This window comes from Pagrus major, chromosome 12, assembly GCF_040436345.1.
Source record: "Pagrus major chromosome 12, Pma_NU_1.0".
In the NCBI taxonomy this organism is placed as follows: Eukaryota; Metazoa; Chordata; class Actinopteri; order Spariformes; family Sparidae; genus Pagrus; species Pagrus major.
The window spans coordinates 5509051-5535878 of NC_133226.1; the positions used below are offsets into that span (position 1 = coordinate 5509051).

At 41.5% G+C, this 26828-nt stretch overlaps 1 protein-coding gene across 2 annotated transcripts; it reads right to left on the minus strand.

The window, feature by feature from the left end:
• Positions 1-33: 33 nt before the first annotated feature.
• On the minus strand, positions 34-21653 carry sh3bp2 (SH3-domain binding protein 2). Of its 2 annotated transcripts, none has more exons than XM_073477348.1 (12): positions 21281-21653; positions 8644-8783; positions 8328-8430; positions 6774-6891; positions 6564-6631; positions 5477-5562; positions 4574-5387; positions 4321-4444; positions 3443-3498; positions 3030-3105; positions 2418-2477; positions 34-2306 (listed from the first exon to the last, which is right to left on the minus strand). In XM_073477348.1, exons 1-12 carry the CDS (start codon positions 21379-21381, stop codon positions 2169-2171), a joined length of 1884 nt encoding a protein of 627 aa, XP_073333449.1. In that variant the 5' UTR covers positions 21382-21653; the 3' UTR covers positions 34-2168. The 2 variants fall into 2 exon arrangements, with proteins under 2 accessions (XP_073333449.1, XP_073333450.1); XM_073477349.1 differs by having other exon boundaries at positions 2078-2306; positions 4321-4441; positions 21281-21437.
• Positions 21654-26828: the final 5175 nt, after the last annotated feature.

Here is a 26828-nt window from a genome sequence, read left to right on the forward strand (position 1 = left end):
GAAATTTAAAGAAGATGACAAAACAACAGGAAGCTCTAAGTAATCCTTTATGCATCAATACATAAATCTCAACATATATTTCTGTAGAAAACAATATATTTACATTTGTACAGATGCTTTTTTTTTTTACAGTACATACAGCATTTACATATAAATATAGAGTGATACACAGCAGTAAAGTCAGTGCTGTACATTTTTGCAGTTTTTTAATTTCACAAAATGATTTAATTTCTTCATGTTCAGTTTGACGTGCTGCACCATCTGGTCTGGTTTCATATCTTGTTAATGAGTGCGATGTTTCCTACCCTCCATTACATTAGAACAGTAAAACATTTTCAAGTCCCAAACACCTGATGAAAAGACAGTTTGAGCTGGAAATGCTTTCTGATATAGTGGGGAAAAAATAAAGGAGGGTTTCAAAGTGTCCTTGGGGGACATAAATCACGATTACAGTTCCGGGACTCTGCAGCTGACGAGGAAAGATGTGTGCGTCTTTGCACATTAAATTACACCGACATAATAGAAGCACAAAGTTTGGAGGGTAGGCTGAAGGTTTGGGAATTATATGAAGGCATTGCTGCCCTCATAGAGCTGCTTGAGATGAAATGTCTTTGTTAATTTGGTCCTGAAACCAGCCAAATTGGAATGGTCCTGGGTCACATGATGACAAGATAAGACACAACAGATCCGTCCCAAAACCCTCCGGTCTTTAACACTTATTGAGAGCACGTCATGCACCACCAGGTAGCAGGTCAGTGTGTTCCACGTGTCAAAAATTAAATAAAATGAAAATGTCAACACACAATTCACTTAAACCACACTTGCACACTATTCTAGTGGAGTATCCAGTGGTCAGTGTTTCCGATAATTCACCACAGTCTAACATCAGTCCAGTTGCTGGCAGTAACACAGACTTTAGTTAGTTTTTATTCATGTCCAAACAATACACAGTTACAGCTGAACCTCCAGAGATGGTTTACTCAGGTGAATCATCTTGATGAGACTAATAAATAATATATACAATAAAGTATATCTGACTTCAGAGCTGCAGCGATTGGCTGATTAATCACCAACTATTTTGACAATCAATCGCTTCAGTCACGTTTCAAACATTTGCCGCTTCCAGCTCATTAAAAGAGTCTTTGGGTTTTGCACTTTGGAAATTGTGATGATAATTTTCACAATGATTTTAACGTTTTATAGACTAAACAGTTAATCATGAAAATAACTAATATTAAATATATACTTGTGTGATTTCCTAAATGCGAACCATTCAAATAATGGCTTGTTCTGTCCGTTTTATGTACAGTCGGCTGGTCATCTGAATATAACTGTAATGCTGTATGGCTGATTCTACCTAATTGTCCTTTATAAAACCAGCCTGATGTGTGCTGTAATGAATGAACTTCTCTTGGCAGCTGAAGTACAACACACAGGCAGGGACTTGGCTTCTCACAGAAAGGTTGAGCGATGGGACAAAGGACTTCCCAGGATCCCACATGGCCCTGGATCTGAAGCTAGACTAATTTCCTTTTTGGCTGTTATTTGGTGCCACAGCGCCCCTCTGTGGACAGTGTACGTCAAATCCATCTGATTGTGCTTCATCACTATCATTTCACACTTTCCTGTCCACTCAGATTGTTCAGTTTGCATAAAGCAGCAGGAATCTGTCAGAAACAGAGCAGGTGTCTGCTTCCATCAGGTTTGTGGTCCGTCAGAGAGTTTGCTAGATTTTCAGAACGGGTTTATATTTGTCAAAACTTAAATCGTCCCTTAATAACTGACGTGTATTCACAGCAAGTGATGTCTTCAGTGCACAATAGATGATGATGATGATGATGGGAGAGCTTATTGAGTTAAGATAGGAGTCTAGTTTGTCTCAGAGTAAGTTCAATAATGTTCCTCTAAATGTTGACTGATAATGGATTTTGTTTGATATAAGTTGCACACAAAATAGCTGTCTTTATGGAGCATTCTGGTGCAGCAACAGTTTTCTTTTCCACAGTGAGAGGTATGAGCTGTCGCAATTTCAATGACAGTTATTTAACCTGCATGAGCGAGTTTATCTCCACTCGTCTGTGACGAAGGTGGATTTCAGTTGCAGATACGTTCCTGGCTCCCTGTTCTTCTTTGGTTCCAGTTTCATTTGTGCACGTTGACTGTGACGATCAGGAGCTCTGTAGGTTTGTGTAGGGCTTCTGCAGGCAGAGCGAGCCGTGGTGAGGAAGAGGATGGCTGTAGTAGTGTTCGATCAGAACTGACAGGGTGGGGAAGGTCACTTCACTGTCCAGGAAAACTTGGTCATCCTGTCAAAGTGAATGGTACATGTTACATTATTCATAATTTGAACACATAGTAGAATTTCATTTTATTTACATATATAGTCAAAATTCAATGGGGACCAGCCGGTTTCTCACCTCTTGAAACAATCTGTAGTTTCTGGCTTTGCATATACTGACATCCCACACCACCAGCACCTGCAAACACACCAACATGATTTTATTAGGCTTTTTTTTATTATCATTACATCTAATACTTCATTTCTCAATTTATTAAATGACTTTTTGGCTTGTAAAAAAATCTAAAAATAGTGAGAAACGCCCATCAAACTTAAAAAATGAAAAAATATGATGAAAACGTTAACAATTATCAAAATAGGTGCCAATAATTTTCTGTCAATCTGCTTATCGACTAATTGTATCAGCAGCTCTTTTATATTTTTGAGCTGTGTAATTTCTGACAAAGCATCATATTTTATCAGCACTTCATATGTTTTGTATGCCAAAAAATCCATTTGTAAACCAGTAACTAAAGCTGTCAAATAATCGTAGTGAAGTAAAAAGCATATTTCTCTCTTAACTGTGGTGGAGTAGAAAACAAAACACTCAAGTAAAGTACAAGTACCTCAAATGTGTATTGAAGCACATTCCTTTAGTAAATGTAAATCTGTGAATGTTAGCAACTCTACTTCCTGCATGCTAACGTCATTTTGAAGTCACTGAGCACAGCAGCAGCTTTTTATTCTTTACCTTTGAGGTTTTGGTTCCTGAGTTGCGGATACAGTACAGTCCGTCTTGTGGAGGGTCTTGGCTCTCTTTGAATAACCTGCAGGTGCAAACATCACAGGTTACAGGTCATCTCTTATCACAGACAAGCTGAATATTGGTATTAAATATTGTGACTGACTGCTCCAAATAAGAAAGACTGAACAAGAGCACATGTAACACATGTGTTTTCTCTCTTCCCCAATGTGTTAAATTTAATAAAAAAGGAAATAACAAAGACAATGTCAATAAATAATTGTATGAAACGAAGCAGAAAGAGAAAGCAGTTTTCTTTGCTACCACTAGAGGGCAGGAACAATGTGCAAAGCAGCTTGGCTGTGGCCAGCTGAAGGAATATTTAACATTACAGCACCATAGTTCTATAAAAAGTCGCTTACTTTTCCACGAAGCTGGTTTCAGTCGTGTCGATGTACACAGAGTCAGGCAGCTGCATCTGCAGAGAGAAACACCTGGTTAAACACAATCCAAGCAACATGTTTATTCAAGCACTCGTATTAAACATTAACTCAGAAATAACAAAAAACTGTTAGTTAAGTTGGTTAATGTAACCTAAAGATTTGATGCCAACACACGCACACATATCCCATTTGTAATGAAGCATGAATTTGTTTCTACAATTGGTGAAGGATGGAATGAGATTCATGAAGGCTGAAATACAAATGGAAATGGGTCTGAGACAAGAAAAACACTGGTGAATAAAAAAAATGACCAGACTCACTTTATGTCTGATTCTATGTATATTCTCATGAATTAAAAGTTAATTCATGTTTCTGTTCTGAACCACAACCGTCCCCGTGGCTCATGTATATCAATTCTGTGCTGTTTTCACAGCTGCTCTGTTCTTTGATACATGCATGCACAGAAATACATCTCATCTCATTTGTTCCTGACAAACTGCTGCAGTATGAGTAACCTCTCACACAATTTTCCTGTAATATCCAAATCATATACTTTTTATTTTTTACTTTTAGTACTTTCTGCAGTTGCCCATACAAAATGCATACTGTTGGATGCAGTATACATACAATTGGGACACACTGCTTTGTCATAACAAAGCTGTCTGTAGTGCAGCATTTTAAGTAAAAGGAAAAGTATGCGATTTGGAATTCAGCTTGAGCTGGATCAGTCGATGTGACCTATCCTCCGCTGAGCAGAGGATTGTGGGTTAGCAGCCAGAAAAGCTTGCTGGCTTGCACACTGCAAAATGTAACTGCGTTTGATATACTGTGTATTGGCTCATGTCAGTCTCTCTTACGTTCTCATAGTCATCATCAGAATCGCCTTCTTCGCTGTGTTTGGACGGGTCTCGTTTCCTCCTGAAGTCTGTGGGCGTCTCCTCTCCCAACGAACGGAAGCTCTGGCCGTCTGGAGATGCTCTTCTGGGAGGAAAACACTTCTTAGTGATGGAGCTTCAACCAGATTCATAGTTTATTTTTCTGCAGGACATGTTTCTGCTGTTGCTTTAAGTATTCTGTGTTGAATGTTTTGTGTGCATGTGTCCAACTTACTGGAGCGGGTTTCCTGGCTGCTTGGACTTGGCTGCAGGCAGCGGTGGTTTGGCTGATGGCGGAGGAGGTTTGGGTAATGTAGGCTTATTGTGTAGTCCAGTTCTAAGTAGAGGAGAGTGCGGAGGGTGACCAGGCAGTGGTGGGGAGAGCGTCTGGCTGAGGGACAGGGCGTTTGACACCAAAGGTCTGTGGGGGGGCCCTCCAATATTCACAGGATGAGGAGGCGGTAGGCTTGGCTTGCTGCGATGGTTGCCCATCACCCCATGGTGGTTGTTACCCAGCGACTGGCTCCCTCCAGTATTAAGGGCGAAGTGGGTGGGGCCATGTACCACCAATAGAGACTCTAATTGGTCACAGATGGGCAGAGTGGCGGGGGATTGGACCGATACGGGCGGTAGAATCCTCCTGTCGTTCCCTGGCACCCCCAGGGATGTCGCCCTGCTCTGAAGAGTTCTCTTTGCGTTGGGGGGAGGAGGAGGCGGGGGGGTGGAAGAGAAGGTCTTGTGCAGGTGGGGGGCGAAGGGGAGAGGTGGAGGCGGCCCTTTGTTGAGGTCCTTCAGTATGGAGGGAGGAGGGAAAGAGGGCGGGGGTTTCTTGGGGAGAGCGCTGGTTGGGATTCTGTGTTGCAGCGGGACGGGAGGAGCGGGACCTTTGTGGAAACCTGCACTGGAGTCCTGGCGGTGCTGGAACACTGCCGGCACTGGCGGAGGAGGGTAGGCGGGGGGCGGCCCCGTCGGTCGACCTGAAGAGGTACAGTCACTGTCCGGCTTCAGATAGTCTTCCTCATCGTCATCATCATCATCCTCACCATAATCTACACACAGGATGTAGATACACCACAGATTAATAACACAATACTCTGACGTGTGTGTTATCTGTATGTACTCACTGAGGTGTTCTTACCATCCTCTGCGTTATCGATGGGGTGTTTGATATCCATGGGCTTCTCAATCGTGCCATAGAAACTGTCTGTGTCTGAATCTGAGTCACTATGTCAACAAAAAAAATAAAAACTCATGAATACAGACAGATAGAAATTTGCAAATGACATGTTTTAAGCGGTAACTATTGAAATGTTTTTGTATGACAGTAATAGCTTGCAGATATTGAAAGAAGTTGAATGTCAATAGCTAATATGTCATCTGAAACCTTTTAGCCACTAGCCTGTCTGCCAGAAGCTGTTACTGCTGTAAGCTTATTAGCTTTTTAAGCTAGTTAGTTAGCTAAGCTTCCACTATCATGATAGTTGCCGTCATAAATTAATTTACAAAAGAGAACACTGTGACTTCTATACTTATTATGCTGTTCATTATGTTATCCAAATACTTTTGGGCTCCTTTAGCTCTGACATTTAGGTTGAACTCAACCAATGAGACTCACACACCTCACAGACATTAATGTTAGTTATGGCCTACAAAAATGATTTGTTTCACCAGTACAACAGGATTTTACTTGGACTTTCTGACTTTTTTTGACTGACTTTGTTTTCATACGAGTACGTCCATTCCCTGTGAGTTCAAGTGCTCTGAGCAGTGCAGACAATCCCTATGATTAAAGTCCCAATAGCACTATGTAATCTGAATAAAAAAAACTCTGGGGTAGTAGATTACTAATCAAAAACGAGGCTGTGTTAATTGCCTACATAAATTATAAATGAGCTTGTAGAATTACGCTAGTTTCTGGTGGGGAAAACCTGCAATTATGAGTCTGCAAAGTTCTCAGACAGACGTTAAAGGAAGTTGGCGAAGGAGAAGTGTACGTGTTTACAATGGCAGAGAATGACAGAGCTCTTACGTAAACATCTCCGATTGCATTTCTCTTTTCAGTTCATTCGTGCTTTGGGTTTTGTATCATATATTGTTATTTTTCACTTTTTTTGATACTTTCAACACAACTATAATTTATATATTAAGGATATTCTGTATCACAAACTACATGACACTAGAGTCTACATTGTGTTGTGAACTATGATGTGATTTGCTGACGTTACCTTGGAAGGTGGCTCTCTTTTCTGTCGTTATAGTGATCTATCTCCTTCCGCAGGTATCGCATCCATTTCTGTTAAAAAAAAACATATAGTTGGTGTTTGTTGAATGAAAGCATAAAAGTTAGTATTTGTGAGTATACATCATGTGTCGTGTGTGTGTGTGTGTGTGTGTGTGTGTGTGTGTGTGTGTGTGTGTGTGTGTGTTGTTCTCACCCTCCTCTCGTCCTCGCTGGCTGCAGAGAAAAACCAGGTCCTGTGTTTCTTGCTGAAGTGAACGATCTTAAAAGGAAACACGTTACTGGACGTCGTCTCCTCGGCTGCTCTCATCACTCTGTGGAAGAGCCGAAATGTGTTATACTATGTGTTATTACATTTCTCTATCTATAAAGGAATACATACAGATTTCAATTGTGTGAGTGAGCCTGCATTCATCCTTGTGATAATAAGGTGAGAATTTTGAACCTCTACTTGTGACTTGTGAGCTACTGATACCTTTAGGTGACATGATTACAACCACAGCCTGGTGATATATTGAGTGAATGACCCATTACACATATAAAAGAACTTTGTCATTTGCTATGTTGGTATGAGAAGATTCTGCTGCTGAATCAAATTTCATTTCGTTCTGCTCTTTAATCTGCCGTTCATGCATACAGGCTCAAACGCTGTACATGCAACAACATGCCCAGCGGTGGGGAAGTTAGCTTTGCATGCTACCAGTTACTTCACAATGGAAGATGTTACAGTAGAGCCAAGTTCCCCTAGGAGAAATCTAGTTAGGTTAACTAAAACTACTTAAAAAAAAGTAGTTCACACTACTTGAAAAAACCCAAACACCCCCAGCTATTCATGGGAAAGTACAAGGAACGTTAGCTTCGGTTTCGTATACAATGTCCGTCAGTCAGACACCTGCCTTCCAGAAACTACAGTCCAGGTGTGGGTAATGCACCAAGCAGGATTACTCAACTGGCAAGGTAACTTCTCTGTTAATACACAGCAATCATCAACACTTTGACTAGTTTGACTAATGGACACCTAATATATTCAAGTTTTCCTTTGCTTTTATGGCCCTAAATTGTAGTTCCAGCTGTTAACATATGGATATGAATGTGAATATGGATGTAGTTGAGCAAGCTACTGCAAAATGTTGTTTAACTACTAGTTCATTGCCATAAAGTTCACTACCCCCCAACACTGAAGATGTCATTCATTCTGTGGCGTTGCCCGCCATTACATAAAGGCTAAAAGTATGCAAAGCAGCGTGATGTCGGGAGGTTACAAAAGGTTCAACTATATGCAAATGTCCTCTGATTGCAACCTGGTAACAACCAATCACACTTGTTCTGCAAATAATAAAACATTACGTGGAAACACATCGCTCTAGAAATTATATTGCGGCAGTATAGTGGGAACGTGAGAAAATTACCGGCCAGGTTGAGCTGAGTATGTAAATTATATGTTAATTGCATGACTGGCTGTTCCATTTGCTGCATTTAAATGTGCTTATATAGAAATGCAGGATGGTAAAATGCAAACAAACACCTGAAGGGGATATGGGTGTGAAGTCAACTCAATTTAAAATATATTCAAAGCAGGTACAGTCACAAACAAGATGTGTCGACGCACACTTGATTGATACAGTGGACTCTTATGCAGGTTTACAGTAGTAACCACAGTATACACTTGGTTAGCATACTGTGAGTCTGGAAGTATGCTAGAAACAACATTACTTCTTGAGGACTCCGCAGCTGAAGAATTGTCACTGACCTGTTGTAGCCGTTGAGAGAAAACGCCCCCTGTGGTGCAGGAGAGGTACTGGTCTTAAAGTAGTACACACAGCCCTTGTGGATGATGGTGTACCTCAGAGGCCCTGGACGACAGGAAACAGATATTAATAATGGTTTCATCCATACACCTGTATTATGGAACTGAGCATGGGCAGAAATACAACTGAGTGCAAACACATTTGACTGAGGTGTGTTCAAGTTTCTGGATCAATAAGAAAAATCTAATTAGGGATTACAATGTACTGTAAGACATTTATTCTGTCCAACCACACTTAATCTTTCAGGTGTGAACTCACATTTCATGAGGCTGAACTGGCTGCCTCCTTTCTTATGGAGGTATCCTGCTGTGGAAACTCCTCCTGGCATGGTGAGGAGGTTCTGAGCCCCAATGGCTCGCATCGGCACCGGCCAGCACACCTCTGGTGACGACATGGTTCTACCAGGAGAGGAGAGGAGAGGAGAGGAGAGGATGTTATTATAATTAATCACTAGAAAACCTTTTGGTTGTACCTTTAGGGATCAAAGGGACAAAATATTTGAAGCTCTCACACAGAGAGCCTACAGTAGTACCTTCATAAATGAAAAAGTGCAAACTTACTTTTCATTTTAGACCCTGTGCAGCTGTGTACTGTATACTTATTCTGGGCTGTCCCACACGGAATTATAGCATAATTGAAACTTGGTGAAATCTTTGGTTCCCAATCCAAAGCCCTAGGTCCAAGATCACACAGTGCAACACATCCACTGAGGGCCAAAACCAAACCAAACAATTTAAAAAATCTGTTATGCTGCTTCGAGCCACAGCTGCTCTGACCATGACCACACAATCTCTCCCCCTCTCTCTCTCTCACACACACAAACACACACAAAACTGACCACTGAAATTTTTGAAACGATGCAAAATGTCAGAAATGTAGCATAAATGATACACACGTCAGGTGTTTAACCTTATAGACGTAATCATGCTCAAATTTGACTGTTTTCTGAATGTTTGACTCGTTGACTAGTCTAAATGTAAACTTATGTTTAAATGTCATGGAAAAAGTTGTTCTGAACATCCCTCGTTCTTCTACAGGGACCAACTACATTTCCACTGATACAGCAGGGGATATTATTAACAGAGAGAGTTAACAAAAAAAAGTACAGGTGCAGGCAGGCTATTACAACTCATATTTACATTTCCTGTGAAGCAGCGACCTCTAGTGGCTGTAGTAATTAGGGCAGCAAAGGAGGAAGTCAGGTGACACACTATAAAGACTTTTGGGAACGTTCATATATCTCGTTATTTGAGTCACGGGAAATAGACCCATTCAGGCGTTTAGTATGAGGATGTGGTGCTATTACCAGTTCATGTTCATGTGCACAGATGAACTACAGGAGTATTGCCCATGAGCAAAAATCATCACCTAGCATTCAAGTTAGTAAGTACATAAAACTTATATCGCACTTTTTTTTTACTTAAATCAAAATCAGTACAGAAAAAGAAGAAAACACAAATACCTGCACAAAATACATCCAAGAGAAAACACTCAAAAATACATAAAGTACGTGTAAGAACACCACTCAGAGCAACCCTTGAAATGATACAAGAAACAACTCAAAGAAGTGGGTTTTAATGTTTGTTTGAAACAGCCAACAGACTCAGCTCATCTAATGGGTGGTGGTGGTGGTGGGGGGGATTGTAGCAGTTGACTTTGGTTTTAAGTTTCAGTATCGCCAACAGGTTTTGGTTTGAAAACCCTAGTCTGCTCAGGTGTTGCCTACCTCCTCTTAAGCCTCCTGTTGATGCTCTGAACAGCAGCGCTCTCCCTCAGCCGGCTGACTGTGGAGGCTAACACTGTGGACGCTAATGCCGGCAGCAGGTCCATGACAGAGACGCCGAACAGACAGCCGACTGGACTCGGAATTCTTTTCTTTCTGTCCTCGGTGGGTTCACTGTCGCGTCTCATCAGATCCAAACTGAGAGGGATTTGTCTGTCTGCTCTGTGCCTCCTCTGATCACACTCTCTTCTCATTTCACTCTCTGATGCTCCCTCAGCCTCTGCTGATCTCTCTGTCTATCTCTCTCGCCCTCCCTCACACATAAACACACTCAGACTGAGATAGTGCACTTACGCAAACACATTCACACACATTTCTACATGAACACACAGACAGGAAACGCATTATGTCCTGAGTCGTTTTGATGGAGTTCAAGGCCTCATGTAATTGGTATGTGTGTGTGTGTGTGTGTGTGTGTGAGAGAGAGCAGTAGTAAAAATAAACATCCCAAGTGAAGTTCTTCATCCTCTAATGTGTTTATGTGTAACTTCCAGTCTATCACCAGCATCTAGTGACCTCAGAGGGAGAGAGAGGGTGTGTCTACGTGTGTGTGTCTACGTGTGTGTGTGTGTGTCTGTGTGTGTGTGTGTGTGTGTGTGTGCGTGTGTGTTAAGGAATGAAGAACTCCATGCAGCCACTTCTTGCCAATTTCAACTCCCTTTGTCTTGATAAAGACCTGCGGGAATGGTTGTTTGTCCACTCAATGGACTGAAACAAATCTGCCTTCTCCACACCTGTTTTACACATGTGCTGACTCTGAAATGACTGCAGTAAAAGGCAATCTACTTCTAATACTTCATGTCAAATTCAGTTCACTGGCTTGTCCTCAGTATGCCTCAGACTAACTAGGTTGTCTAAAGGCGAACAACTCTTCCGAACGGCCACACTTGAAGGCAAGGTGTCGTGACGGGGGTGAGGGGTGACAGTTCGTCCATGAAGGCATTCGTGTTATGAAGTTATTATAACTAAAATTCACTAGACCACGCCACTCTCCCTTGCTAATTTGCCACCTGAGCCTATCTAATCAAACCACCTGGGTCTCATTAATGCAACACCTATATAGGCTAGCCTAACCATTTCACGGATGTCGGGACATTTTCCAGCCATATCAGTGTCGACAGAAGCAGGTAGGCCAAAACATGACCTTGACCTAACCCTAACAAATTGTTTTTGGAGCCTAAACCTAACCAGACCATAAACCAAGACTGCCAACGTCTATTCTGGTGGCTGGTTTGGACATTAACAACTAACTAAATGGAAATCTCTTCATTAACTTTTGAAATGTCTCGGAACAAATTGTGGTAAAGAGGAAATTCTGGTCTGACTCATTTTGAGTTGAGCCTTCAGTTTTGCCCTTTTGGCAAAAAGTGCAATGTTGAGTCAGGCTTCAAGAATCAAAAAGGGGAGAAAAAATAAGAAACATGGGTGTGTGGACAGAGGGAGGGAGTGGGAACAGAAAGCTGAAAAAAAAAAAAAAAAATGGAGGCAAAAAACCTGCCTGAGTAATCTGCGGGGTGGAGCTGCTGCTAGTTTCTGACCTCTGAGTGCACTGCTGGACTTCAAGAGGACATACAAAGGCTATCATGGGGCTTGTTTGTCCAATTGTCCTACATGATGTTTTCTGATAATCAGCAGACACACACACACGCACACACACAGACACGCACAGTTAACTAAACGTCATCTCAGTCTGAGTGAGGTCAATGTTCGCCAGCTGTTTATCATCGAAACAAGGATTTCCTGAAGTCCTGGCTCAGCTGCAGCACAGCAGACGCACGGCCGGCAGACAAAACTGAAACAACACGACGGCACTCTGACTGTACACTCAGCATTTTCATGTTTTCTGTAGGAAGAGGCCTGAAAGTTTAGGCTTCAGCTTTATTCCCTTTTCCACTGACAGAGGAGGAATGTCCGCTCAGGGGTCAGAACGGGACTAATGAAGGACGGCGGACACAGAGGCAGTGTCAATCACATTCAAGATATTTCAACCTCTGTCACACGTACCGACTGACACTTCAACTGATTGTTCAAGTCTGTTTGTAGGCAAAATGTGTCGGGTGGTCCTGGAAAACAGGAGAAGGGGGTGATTCCAAATCCAGGCCCTCCAAAAAACAAAACATCAAGAAAAGAGGAAGGACATATTAAAAAGCTTTTATTGGCATGGCTAAATCATTAAAAGGACAATCATTAAAAAAAGCCGACATGTTTCAACCATCAGGTCTTCATCAGGGCTCCCTTGATTCTTGATATTTTCTTTTTGGTGTGCCTTTGGAAATCCGCCTCAGTGTACACACCAGCCTTTACTCTTCAGATGAAGCTTCAGCTGCTTTCAGGGCACACACTCAAACTGCCTCTGAGGCGTAGTCTTTAAATCTGAGTTCCAAATGCTTTCCACAATTACACTTCAACAGATTTCCACTGCTTTGGGCTCTATAAAGACACTTCAAACCCTTTCAGTGCTTCAACAAAAACTGCAGCTCCCCTCTGCTGCATCTGACAATGTTTTATGTTTTTATAATGAAAACAGTCTGAAATGATCATGAATAATGCAATACTCTGAGAAAAAACTAGTCATATTGTGAGGATTAAGCTTTAAAGAAACATTATGTAACTGTTTTTTTAAACCTTAAAATAACCTCAAAATCATCTTCATCAGTGTCTTGTAACAGGGTGAATGGTGTCTCTGTCTCAGCCACTCCACTCCCCATCACTTGTTTAACTTCAGTGAGAGGGTCGGATCACAGCGTTACATACATGTTGACTTCAAGTTTTCAACATATAACATTGTTATGACCTATTTGGTTTGCAGTTAGCACCTACATTACATCTGACAAATTGTAACAGACCTGGAATTTGTATTAATGACAGTGGTGTTGCTTTCAGAAACTGTGGGGGGCGCCAAATCGCACAAAATGCCAATTTCTGCATGATGTTGCATTCATAATGAGAAGAAGTTCTATTACAAGACAAGAAAAAATCCATATTTCGGTAACACTTTAGGGGACACATATTAACCATGAACTAGTTTTTTTTGGTTTACAACAACTCCCTAACTCACTATCAATAAGCAGTGATTAGGAAGTTATTGAGGGAAAACTCTCACAGTAGTTAATGGCCTAGTAGTTGCAGAATATGATCATGCAGAATAAGGCATTAGTAAGTGATTTATAATGGCTTAAAAGCAGCCAATATGCTACTAATATGCATGCTAATAAGAAACTAGTTCATGGTTAATATGTGTTCCCTAATATAAAGTGTTACCCGTATTTCCTATGTAATGTGTTATAATTCAAAACTACAACTCCATTCACAAAACATTATGATTTTTGTTCAAAATATAACAATTTTTCCTCATTGTTCTTGAAATCTCTTTTTTGTCTCTATGTACAAAACGTCTTTGATCCAGAAGTATACACAAATTAACAAATACTGAACAATAACAACCGAGAATCAACAGAAAGGGGAATCCCGTACTTGGTGAATGAGCAAGATCAAGTAGATTTACTCAGTTTGCCAAGTAAGTGCTCGTGTCAGATGAGGTCACTCCCTCCACTCAGAGGAAATGATGAATGAACCAGTCAAACACCATCTGTCTGTCTGTCAGCAGGATTTCTGAGTACTGAAGCTTACCAAATCCAACTGTAATATGAAGCAGATGACAACAGAAGCAATACAGAGATTTATACTATCCACGGGCCATATTAACTTCACCTTACATCATAATCATAATAACAAGGACACTTATAGATGCTGAAGTTTTGTTTAAAGAGAATAACAGTGTGTTTGAACCCTCTCACCCCTCTGAACTGTTTTATACGTTCTCCATTCTGAACTCGGCTGACGTTTGTGTGCCAGAGATGTTAATCAGAGAGCAGCTGTTTGTCAGGAAGGGAAGCACAGGAGCTGCTCACATACCAGACTCATTCAAACATATTTCCTCCCTGGACACACACACACACACACACATGCACACACACACACACACGCACACACACAGACACGCACACACACACACACACACACACACACACACACACACGACGTGAAACAATGTCTGGGCTCAACTGTTATTTATATGATCACGGCCATAGAGCTAAACGTCGAATCAACTGCTTGTAAAATGGAATAATTCCACAGAAAAGGCAATCTGCAGCAGACAAGACTTACTCAAAAACACTGTGAATGCTTGTATCTGGTTGGCTAAGCTCACTGTCTTCCCTCTCTTTTAAAGGATTAAAGGACGTCAATTACCTGAAGACCTCAAAACAGATGATAGCTTGTCAATAATGACCGACCAAAGAAAGCCAATCTAATACAGGATTTTTGCGAAGACAACTAGAAATCTGCGTGACTACAGAAATAGAGACAAAACGCTGACAAAATGTCCCCATATCTAAAAGCCTGTTGAAAGGCGTGCAGGATCCTGCAAAGGGCATAAAAGCAACAGCTTTACAACCTGAGCTGTTGTATCAGTTCTCTTCACTTCACATTACTGATAATGAACATGTCTTTTGAGGATGTGACTCCTCTGAGTTTGTAAACCTCTTTTCGGAGGGCCACACTACAACCAGATCAGGCCGACGTCAGTAGACTGACCAGTCTTTTCAAATTGAAACTAGTGCAGCTGCAAGACGGAAAACCCCTGATGAATGACATGGCAGGGGGCAAATTCCTATTAAATTTCCCAATGACAAAATGACTGGCATCGCGATACAAGACATGTGCTTAGGCCTGTAATATTTCTTAGTAAATGTATTTTTAGTGCAGCTTTTAAGAAGCAGGAAGTACATTTTGTACTGCAGGGCATTGAAATTGAAAATAAACAATAAGTGAAGTTCAAACTGCACTATGTAAGATAGTTGATCGATGAGTCTTTTTGCTGACCTGGGAATGAGACTCAACAATTAACTATATTTCTCCAGAATCACCTTTTGCACCTTTACATCAGTATTAGGGGTACTGTGTAACCTTGTTATACACCCCCCCACCCTGGTTTTATAGGATTCTTGGTGTCTGATCCTTTGTGGTCAGTGACTGTCTGTGACTCACAGACATCAGCAGACTCTTGGTTTCTTCCCTGCTGCTGCTCTGCCAGTCCTGGGCTGAAGCCAATTTCATTTTCATTTATCAAATTGCGTCTACGGGCATTTTGATCTGCGCCCGTTGATAACAACCAGCAGAAATTGACTAATACGAATCAATCAAATCAAACCAACCAATCATAGGGTGAGCTTATAGCTATGAGTGCTTAAGGGCTGGATAGAGCCAAAAAACCCAGGAAGAAAAATGCCCTTAAAACAACAAACTGATTGTGACCTGAACAAGAGTATTTTTAGATAACATTTTTAAAGTTAATGGGGAATACAACATCGTGGCCAATAAAATGTGAATACTAAAGAACAAAAGTATATTTCTTACAAAGTCTGATGCTTCATGTGGTTTTCAGTTTGGCTTGGTCAGACTGTATTCTCTGTAACCATGAGATAATAATCAGTTTTGATCCCTGAAACAGCACGCAACCATGAGCAAAATCACCAACCAACGTATATAGTTGAAGATGCATAAGCGCATAAGATGTCCTGACTGTTGTAATATGTATTATTTATGGGCTAAAATAAATTCAAGCACGCACATTCACATGCCACCTCAACATCTGTGAAGGCATGTCACAGATTAACAGCTGCCAGGAGTCTGCTTTAAAAATGTGTGTGGCTAGCCAAAGCGTCTGTGAGATTGCGTTTTAGGTTCAGACCTGATTACCAAGCCCCCACTGCCTCCGCTAGACAGACTCGCAAACACACAAGCCCAGTCGGATGGAAAGGTCAGAGGTAAACCGCTGTACCAGGTGCAGCAGATGCAGCGAAACGTCCGTCCTACCCCGGAAACATATAGAGAGCTTTTACCTACGACACGCTTCCTGTTCCCCCCCGAATGCCGACCACAATGGTTCCTCCACGGGCTCAACTTCACATTTTCACAGTGACTTTAATATGTAGGTTTGAGCACATGAATAGAAACTGAGGGTCAGTATGTTTAGAGAGGTTTATCTTAACGCTGGAGTGTTTCCTCTTCTACTCCAGTTTATTTGTCCAGATGAATGATTAACGAGGCTGTGACAGAGTGTGTGCATACTGACGACATGGACGGAAAACCATCAGAAAATTGAAACAATGACTTTGAGTTGTCATTGTATTGGAAAAGGTCTCGCTTCTACCCAGTGGAGGGGGGCAGGGACTTTCTCCTGAGAAGACGACAAGCATTTTGCATTCATACACTACAGGAACAAATAACTTTCATTGTGGTGCTATGATTGATGAGGCCCTTTTCCAGTTTGTATACATGATGGATATCCTTTTTATCTGTTCTTATGGTTTTGATCTGCTGTTTCCATCTGTTGATTCAAAAACATATCTCTTCTACAATCGACCTGTTCTTTTACCCGCAAAACATTACAGGCCTGAATAGAGTCTGCAGATCATCCTTAACAAGCTCTACTAATTGGAGGATTAAGTGTATATGTATCTATATGTGGCTACGAGGCAAAATCCAGGTTGACAAAAGTCCGGAAATTCCAGTTCTACTTTTTGAGTTCGGTATGTATCAGTCTGACATAGCCACATCCTTCCACTCGTGGTCCAATGCTGACAAACCACACTAATTTAGAACTCAGCAAAGCTTAAACCATGTTAGTAAACCATGCGTTCTAATGGCCTCAAAGGTGCACAATGCTTCATACTTAAAACCCCCAAAATCCACAAGTTTGACATATTGAGGGTATGAACTTGGTGACATTGGTGAGCCTCGCCTTGTTATTTAGCACCAACATGAGGTCAAACTTTTAATTTGACCACTCCTGTGGTTTTTGACTTACTTCTTACGAAAGTAAATGCATTCCCATCACTCTCAGCTACACTTTATGTTTACTGCTAATTAGCAAAAGATGGTAAACTTGCTAAACATTACCTGCAAAAAATCTGAATATTAGGATTGTCACTGTTAGCCAGCTGATGTTAGCATTTAGCTGATTCTGTTACTTTAGTTGACAAAGGTTTTTAGCGACATGATGTCCTTTGTTGATGTCCATATCTGTTTTATGATATGTACCAACTTGGTTCATCCTATTCTTTTTGCAAAAATGTGAACATAAACTGGCGTGGATCGTGCATGGCCAGGGAGAGACCGACCAGAACATCAGAGGTATCCATCTATTGGTGAGAAGGCTGCACAGAGTCCAAACGATACTAAAAGACGACACCAACCCCAGCCACGGTCTGTTCACCCTGCTGCCATCTGACAAAAGATACAGAAGTATCCACTGTCGTACCACCAGACTACAGATCAGCTTCTTTCCTCAAGCTGTAAGACTCCTGAACACATCCTCAACACTCCACATTAAAAAATCGTTTTTCTTGTGTAGCATAAACTTACATTACGTTGTACAACCCTGTGTTGTAGAATGACCAATAGATTTGTTCGCAGTTGGAGAGGTAATTGACCTTTAAGTCACATGTCCAAGCTGAAATTACGATTTGAGAATGTGTTGAATGTGTGAGCAGCCATTTCAAAAAGGAATTGTCTGATATAGAGTGAAAATACTTGGACTCATCACTTCCTATATCCAGTTTCTTCTCGCTTTCACACAACAGTTCAGAATCCGAGCTCTAGAAGCAGCGATAATATTTTGCTTTCCATGCTCTTCAACAAAACAAAATGAGTTTGAGAAAGGATCATAATGTTTTTATTAGTTTACAGCGCCACAAAAAAACAACTCTTTCCTGTTCCTGTCATTCACATTAATCTGACTGCTGTACAGGCGACCTGAGCTGTGGTGATGACTCAAACAATTCTGAATAATTCTCCTGTGCAAAGCCACACGTTATATGTAAATGTGGACTTGGGAAGGAAATACATTTTAATTTTCAGACAGTTGGTTTGATCTGATGGACTTTCCCTGCATGAGATTTATACATATACAGAATGGTGCTGTTTGACTAAAGGAATTCACCTGACGAGGGTCTGAGGACCACTAGTGAAATGTGTGGGATTCTTTGGTTCCTTCTCAATAAACAAAAAGAGAACAGCAACAGAAAGTCAACGTTTACTCATCACACAGACACAGGCGGGAGTGGACTCATAGAAAGCTGAAAAAGTCAAAGCAGGTCCTCTTCCTCTACCTGTGGCCTCACACCATTACTTCCTGTGTCCAAATATGGCAGTGCTACTCCACAGGAACCGTGCAGCCGTCACAGTTCCAACGGCTACAGGAAGGATTCCTCAGAGTGACACACACACACACACACACACACACACACACACACACACACACACACACTGCACAGGTCTTCAACTTTGACTTTTCAAAGATTAGAAAACTGTACTGTGGCTGTGTTTCCTAAAAACCACAAAGACTGCGACGGGACACAGATAGTGAGTTATAAAGAGAGAGATAAAGAGGCAGAGAGAGACTGAGAGGCAGGAAGAGATGGAGACAGCGTTGAGATTTTGCACTGACTACATGCCCACCCTCCCTCCCCCCCGACAATGAAAATGAGAACACATTTCCTGTAAATGTTTCTCTTCTCTGCCTCTGACATGAGCCTCGGTGAGGAATTACTGTGGCAACTGACAGCTGACGTGAATGGGGCACCATCACTCTTGCTATGACCATCATGACCATCATTTGCCACCGGAAGATATATATTTGTCTCTGAGCAGTAAAACCACCACAGCAGGTGTGATTTTTTGTCCGATACCTTTGTTTAGATATTCAATTGGAAAGTATAAAATAACCACAAACTGACCAAAACCAAGCGTCACTTAACTATTTTCTGCATATGTAAACCAAACCAAGCTCCTACATGACACATGGGGAACAAATAAAAGTTGCATTGTCATAGAGGTGATGTGGTGGTATCACAGATGTCAACTGTCTGCCCCAAATGATGAAAATGCCTCTTGTGGGAAACAAACCTGTGAACTCCCAACAGTGTGATTTCCCCTTCACAGTAGGTTTTTTCTCTTAGTTATCCTGCTGCAGTGGTAGAAAGCAACGCTTTGAGATAATAGTGTTTCCATTAATACTTCAACTTCACTCCAAAAAGTAGTTAAAAGCACCTATAAGTGCCGAACCATAATAATTTTCAGGTCACCTTATCTGGAACAGCCGACCACTAGGACAGCAAAACCATACAGATGGACTCATAATCTCATTTGTGTTGTGGAAGAATGATAGATTTTTATTTGGATCTGTATCAAATTATACTCACTCATAGATACCAACCACCTACTGTATATATGCCTGTTTTTTTTTTCATCAAGATCCATGCATTATTCCCTGAACATAATGAAAATGTTGAAAAATGAAATGTTAAAGAAAATGATCGGTCCCCTTATCCAGATGCAAACCAAAAGTTAATGGGGTCTATTCTGGGCTGAGACCCGTCCTCCATGCAAGTTTCATGGAAATCCGTTCCGTAGCTTTTTGTGTAATCCAGCCGACAAACAGACACGGCTGGTAACATTACCTCCTTTGTGGAGGTAAAAAAACCCATGATGTGCTCATAAAATACAATGGCAGTTTCAAACTTTTTTGGCTTTTGACCTATTACAAAAAACAGTTTTGACTTAGGGCCCCTTTTCACATTTCCCAGGCTGATCAGCTGTTAGCATTTTCTTTTTCTGAGATGGTTGTCATGGAAAGGTCTGAAAGATTAATTCAAACGTGTGTAGCTGACCTTTTTATTTAGATGTTTTTTCTTCTTTATTATGTGATTTATCATTAATAACCCTACTACTATCAAACTACTTAACTGTACAAATGCAAATGAAGTAAATGTGCTATTTACATCCAAAAGCAGCAGGATGTGACCTACTGCACAACCTAATTTCATTTGCAATAATGATTTTGCAATGTGGTTACATCACATTCAGCCTCTGTAATCAGGCTGCAGTCAGTATGACTAACAGGACACAGGTTTAATGCCTTCTTACCTTCTCCCTTTTGTCTTTGTGCCAAGATTTATTCGTCTCTGTGCTCTGCTAATGTAGTGTAAGATTCTTTTATTTTCCTGTCATGCACACAAAGTGCCCAACCCTCATGGGTTGACCAGACTACAAAAATAAAGTCACAGCGATCAAACATTAACTTACATTTCACCTCATTAGAAATGTACAATGTTCTGAAAGAAGATATTCTGCCTTCACTTCCAGGCTTGGCAAACAAATTCAGCGGTATTTCTTTTAATCCACACAAGTGACTCTTTTCTCCCAATAAGGAGTCTTTAAGGAACAAAGTTCGATTCCAGTTAACTTGACTTTACTCGACCATGCTGTAGTTTCATTACATTGAGTCACTGCTTGACTGCACAGACTGCAGAAAGGACAGTGGTGTCACTGCTGCTGCAACTCCAGTGTTGCTCTTCAACCTGTTATAACTGGACATTGCACATTTCTATTTTGATGACGTCAGATGAGAAAATGCGTACGTGTTTACTCCAGCCTCCAGTCTACAGGCAACTTCTTGTAAATATAGACTGGGAGATGCTTCGACAGAAACAGCAACCATCATCAGATGAACACTTTTGGGTTAAAGAAAATCACATGTGGCTAAAAAAGTAATGTGAGAAGATTAAAAATGAATTAAATGAGGAGAATCTCCAGCTATGATTGGCAGCTTCTACACTCAATCAACAGACAAAGACAACGTTGATGGGAAACCCGTCGGTCGCCTCATCGGCCTCTCGGGTAACTGGGAAGAAACTTTACCGAATCAGACGACAACAAATAAAGATGACGTAAACCTCCAGCTGAGCGGTTTTGCAAAGCACAGCCAATATCTAAATTCATAAACAGAACCACTGAATGCCACATATGTGAAACCAGAATGGATCCCAGATGAAGACAGAAACCAGCCTACGAGATATCACTTCAGTACCTAAAACAAGTCTTAGAACTGGCCACCAAACCGCTGCAGGGAAGGACAACCTCCAGTCATCTTATCTTGTAATTAATCCGTACGATAAGGAACCAAAAATGGATGTCACGGATGAGACAAACAATAAAAGATTAATTCAAGAACACAATATATGCTGCAAAGAGTGAAGATTAACTTACATTAACTCCCTCTGTTCCCGAATACACATCCTGGTGCTTGGCTTGGAACTCCTAGCAAACGATTTCTTCCTCACGGATGGAGCAGACAAGTCGAAAGACATGAAGGCGGCAACACAACACAATAAACAACCATACTTTTTAACCGCGTGGAGCGACGGAAGATGGATGCACGGTTGGATGGACGAGTACAGAATGGATAGATTTGAGATTAAAGCAGTGGTTGGATTTGGAAGAATAGAGTAAGAATACAGATCGATGAAAGAAAGGATGGACGATTAGATAAATAGTTTCACGATCAATGGCTGTAAATAGAATTAAAGAAGTGGAAGATAGAACAATCGGTCGTGCTGGTTAGGAAGTCTGTTGGAGGTCTGAAGCCCTGATACTCCGGCAGTCGTTTCCTGAAGGGGCCTCCTCCTCCAGCCCTGCTTCTCATTGGTCGACCGGCTGCAGCATGTTCCTTCCTGCTTCCTCAAAGCTCAGATGGGATTGGCTATCTGGCACAACCCACACCACAACACACACACACATGCCTCACACACTCGGACTCACAGGACCTGAGATAGAGGCCGGGGGAATTTCCATCCCCTAAGACTGGAACAATACAGAGGTCAAGCAAACACACACACACGGCTATAAAATACAACCTGAAACGCAACTGTGTTGACGAGTGTTTACTTGTCAACTCCTTATTAGGGATACAAATTTAACTTTTGATTCTCAATTAATCATCAATAATTTATGAAATATGTTGAATGTATTTCCATTAGAAAGCTATTTTAACCACTGGCTTGATCTATGTTTGATGCAAAATCAGAGTAGCTGTATCAGTAGTCAAAAGAACAGATAAAGTTAAGACCATGTTACTTAAATTGTACCCTAAATAACACAAATGAATGACTTTCATTTAATTGTGGAACTCTCATCTGTTGCTATTCAACAACTGGCCCAAAAAAACCCATATTAAAGGAATGGCTCAAATTTGTACAGAATATCTTTTTGAGACTTTCATTTTGATATAATTGATAAGTAAGTATTTGTAATTTGTAACAGACACAAGAGGCTGGTAGACTGGTCTATGAGACTGTTAATGGCAAGACAAAAACTTTTTACTGAGTTTGTTTGTTTCCTTTCAATCATTATCACAACTCAACACAACTTTTTTTGCTGCTTTGTACATTGTGAGCTGACCGCTGCTGTAAATTACAATGAACAAAACAGCAGCACACAGTATAGGTATAATTTTGGGTGCAAGGCCTCTGACCGCTGTCCACAGCAGCTACAACTGCAAGGTGTTAAACTCAGTAACACTATAGTTAGAATTTGAAACCAGCTAAAGAGCAGCTTCTCCGTCTGCTGCTGCTCAGCTGCATAGCCAGGTTTGAGGTGAAGGGCTAACAGAGGCTGTGTCAGAGTGTACAGTCATCTCTGTGCTCAGCAACACCTGATGGACTAGAATGGCGCTAAGCACAGTACAGACCTCTGCCAGGGCTCAACAGTCCCCTCTTGTACCCACGATTAACACACGAGTTTTCAAGATGACAACAAAAATGTCATAAAATACCAATCTTGCAATGTTAAAGAAAATGAGAAAAAAGTCCTGGATCTGTCCCTTTATCCAGATCCACAGCAAAAGTTAATGGGGTCTATTTTGGGCAGAGACCAATTCTTCATCCAAGTTTCCTCTGTTGAGTAGTTTTTGTGTAATCCTGCTGACCAACCAATCCACCAACCAACCAACCAACCGGCTCCATGCAGCATTAGAAATACAAAGTTCCAGTCTGGAAGCACCAAAGATGAAGCAGTGGAGGCCAGTGATGCCCAGCCAATCCACCAACGCTGCCACCGTGACTATGCTGAGTATCATGAGTGTTTGGAGGCTGAAGGTAAACAAATGTTGGAACATAACATCGCCAAATTGCCTTTTGTTTCAGAAACCAGACTTGAGATATAGACAACACACAGATTATCATAATCTTAACGGCACAACAAAATTCTGTGTGGAACAGGTGGGTGCTGCAGAATATGGGTCTCCAATATTTTAAAGGAGCAGTAGAAGAAAGTCTATGTTATGTCAATCCTTCTGCTACTTTTTTATAGTGTCAAGTTCTCATCAATGGGGCACACACTCATATACAGTGATAGATGTTAGTCTTAAAGACATGCCCAGGCTGTGTCTGGTTTATTGAGTGTATACTGTGGCATCACCCACAGGTTTCTAAAGAGCCAAAGTGGGTGGTACCAGCTGTCACCTTCTTGGCATTGCTTGATTCCTCCTAACTCTGGACTCATCAAAAGTGGGTGAAGAGTTGGAAGGTGAGGTGAGTCGAATGAAGCCTGGTTACTGAAACATGTCCACCTAGCTGGTGGCTAACAAACTAACTATGTTCACACAGACAGAAAGGCGAATCACCTTGTGTTTCTCATATGGGTTGTGGGTTCATTTGCCCCAGACAGACATGATACCAAACTGTACATTGGTTGTAAGGTGGTGAGCAACAATAAGTGCCGGGGGTGTTTGTGTCAGTTTGGCTTCTAAAAAAAGTCAGCATTCACCAGAGACTCTGGTTCTTTCTGTGAGCCTCCAGTGTCTTTTCTTTTTACCATCTCCTCTTTGTACATTTGCCAGTTAACAGGATTAACCCCGAAAACACTGGTGTCTGTTAGACTCTGCTCCCGTCTGTTAGTACAATTACCCGCATGGCAGGCCATATTATTTGTCATATTATATTTGAATGACAAATTATGCAAAAGGCACCAACACACAAACATGGCTGAGAGGTCAAGTGTAGTGAGTAGGATGAGCCCAGGGCTCAGGGCCAGCTGTCACTCAAAACGGCCATGCGCATATTTAAGACTTTTTAAAATGAGTAAGTTACATAAAAAGTCATCCCCCATACTGTTCTCATGAACGGGGAAAATAGAGGGGGGGTTTTTGGAGCTCGCAGTTTGAGGTACTGCAGTTCTTCAAGTCAGAAGGGACATTTTTTGCCTTTATTTGACACTGACAGATAAAGAGCTAGACAGGAAACTGGGAAAGAGAGGGGTATGACACAGCTGGGATTGAGCTGGAACCATGCAACCATTTGGCCGTTGTGTCGTAAGACCAGTGGCGGCGCCAGAGATTTTCTTTTGCTGGTGCTATGGGGTTGCTCGACTTTTCAGTGAAGGTGCTCTGAAATTTAGGCCTTCCCATTCATGTGCCAGTCGCCACACTTTAATTTCTATTGCAACACCCCTGACACACTTACACACGCATGCACATACACAGTACCGCGACTGTGTTAACCACAAGGCGAGATATTCAGCTTCTATATTATTCAGCTTAATATAGATGTAAGGTTCACAAGCCTGCCTACATGAACACACCTCTGAATATAACATTTTACACAATTGTGCCATGGACACAGGTTCCACTAATCAACAGTATATGAATATATGCGTCTGTTGTTGTGGTTGAGTGCGAAGGCATCAATGATTTTGTCGCTGTGGGGCCCTTGTTATCTCAGTGTATATAACCAACAGTGTCAAGTTACTGATTCGAGAGTCCCCACTGCTGTTCCTCAAGTCGTTTTTCAATTGACGCACACAAGGAAAAACTGCTCTCACAGCTTACTGCTGTGACGGGAAGTGTCAGAGATATGCATATCAGTTTGTACAAGTCTATAAATGCATCTCTGTATTGCTTAATGAGGGATAGGAACTCCTGAGTGCTGGTGATAGTGTGTCCCTGTTATTCTTTTCCTCAGTTTTCCTCACCTATTCCATAATGGCTGCCCATGGTCCAAAAAGATTGTACACCACCGACCCAGAAAAAAACTTGTAGAGCATTTGTAGTGTCTCAAAAAACTCTGCTGCAGTGTTGACACTATGTGCACAGTCCACTAACACCAAATTGAGCTTATGTGCAATGTATGTATTTGCCTGTGGCACATCCTTCCTGAACTTTTCCTGAACTCCACTGTTACATCCCGCCATTACTGATGTTCTGTTGTAACACTGGCCAACACAAAAATGTAAAAGGTCTATATTACGCTGACTGAGACTGGGTGCAAATACCTCACGATCACTGAAATCTGTTCCTTTTTTACTAACATCTTTTCTTTCATCCACCAACACAGTAAAGTGCTCCGCATCCCTCACCTCATCACTTATTTATTTTTCATGAACTTTCTGTTCTCCATAACCAATGCTGAATACTCCTTGTCAAGCATCTTTGCTATGTTTGAGCCGCTGCTGGTAAATGCTGGCTCCAAATGAAATCCGTGACATCGTTTTAAAAAATACCAACAAGCAAAGCAAAACGTTGCATCTTTGGACACGCTGTATACATAAAAGCTGGTTGGATGTTTTTGAATAACTGGCCATCTTGGGCCCTCTTGGGGATGATTGCTAATATCATCTACAGCAATGTTATCATCCTCAGCTGCAGCAGCGGCGGTCGCTGGCAGGTCTTCTCCATCCTCCAGTGGCTTTTCTTGGTCCTGGTCAGTAATGGTTAGCGTTGTGTCTGCACCTTCATGAGACCTAATAATGTCACCTGTATTAGCCCTGTTAGGTTCACAATCACTCCTGTTTCCAGGTTTTGATTCAGTCTCCGTGCGTGGATGTTTAGGGAGTAAAAAACGACCCATTATGAATGATACACCGATTTTGCTAATGCTACCGAAACAATTGCGCTCTTTGGCTAACAGGAAGTGGAAGTAAGGTCAAAAGTTCAATGCGTTCAATATCTTTAATACTTTACATCCTTATGCAGATCTCCAGTATAAAATATTCGAAAATACAATTACATCAAAGATGCTTATTTTCCCAGCATATCGAAGACGCAAAAGGCTGACTTGTTTAGTTTGAGACATTAACTTATAGTGTGTTACTGCAATGACTGCTGGTTAACCACACGAAGTGCCGAGGCAGCTTCGTATCGCCACTGACCAAACTTACACAGACGAATGTGTCCAGCGAAGATAGTCTGGACCACAAACTCGAGTGTATGAGCCGATGGGGTGCTGCAGCAGCACCGTCACACACAGCAGATGCACAGTGAATGGTGTGGTTTGACATATGATATTCATATTAGTGAGGACTACTGGTTCCCGTTGCAGTGAGTCACCTGCCCAGCCTGAAACCACGGCCTTTTGTTGAGTCAAAGCAAAACCAAACAAGCTTGACGCACTCTCCAAACATCTGGTTGCTTCCTGTACTGTATCTAATGAATCCAATGACTAATGCTGTCTATTTTTAAGTTTAGCCTATATTTGACATAAGTGTGAGCTGGCTTACTGGTCAGTGGTGATGCAGAAAAGGAATCACAGTTGTATCATCTCCATCTCCTGTCACACAGTTAAGTTGCAATGCTGCTCATCAGATCAGATTCAGATTAGATTTCAGATTTTAGTTTTGCATTTCCGTTAGGGTAACAATTAATTAAATAAAAAAGCCAAAACATATTGATTGCCCCTTGGGCGCTCGTTACTGTATCATTAACCCCGCCCCCTCCGTGTTAGCAGGCCGGATACAAGCCAAACAAAAATATCAAAGAACCTGT

What these genes read in the sequence shown, in the direction of transcription:
- sh3bp2 (XM_073477348.1), bottom strand. Translation starts at nt 21,381, where the DNA reads ATGTCTTTCGACTTGTCTGCTCCATCCGTGAGGAAGAAATCGTTTGCT. An exon ending in CGGGAACAGAGGGAGTTAAT is followed by an intron (nt 8,784 to 21,280) that starts GTAAGTTAATCT and finishes CTCTCCTGGTAG; the next exon opens with AACCATGTCGTCACCAGAGG. An exon ending in ACTACAGATTGTTTCAAGAG is followed by an intron (nt 2,307 to 2,417) that starts GTGAGAAACCGG and finishes TCACTTTGACAG; the next exon opens with GATGACCAAGTTTTCCTGGA.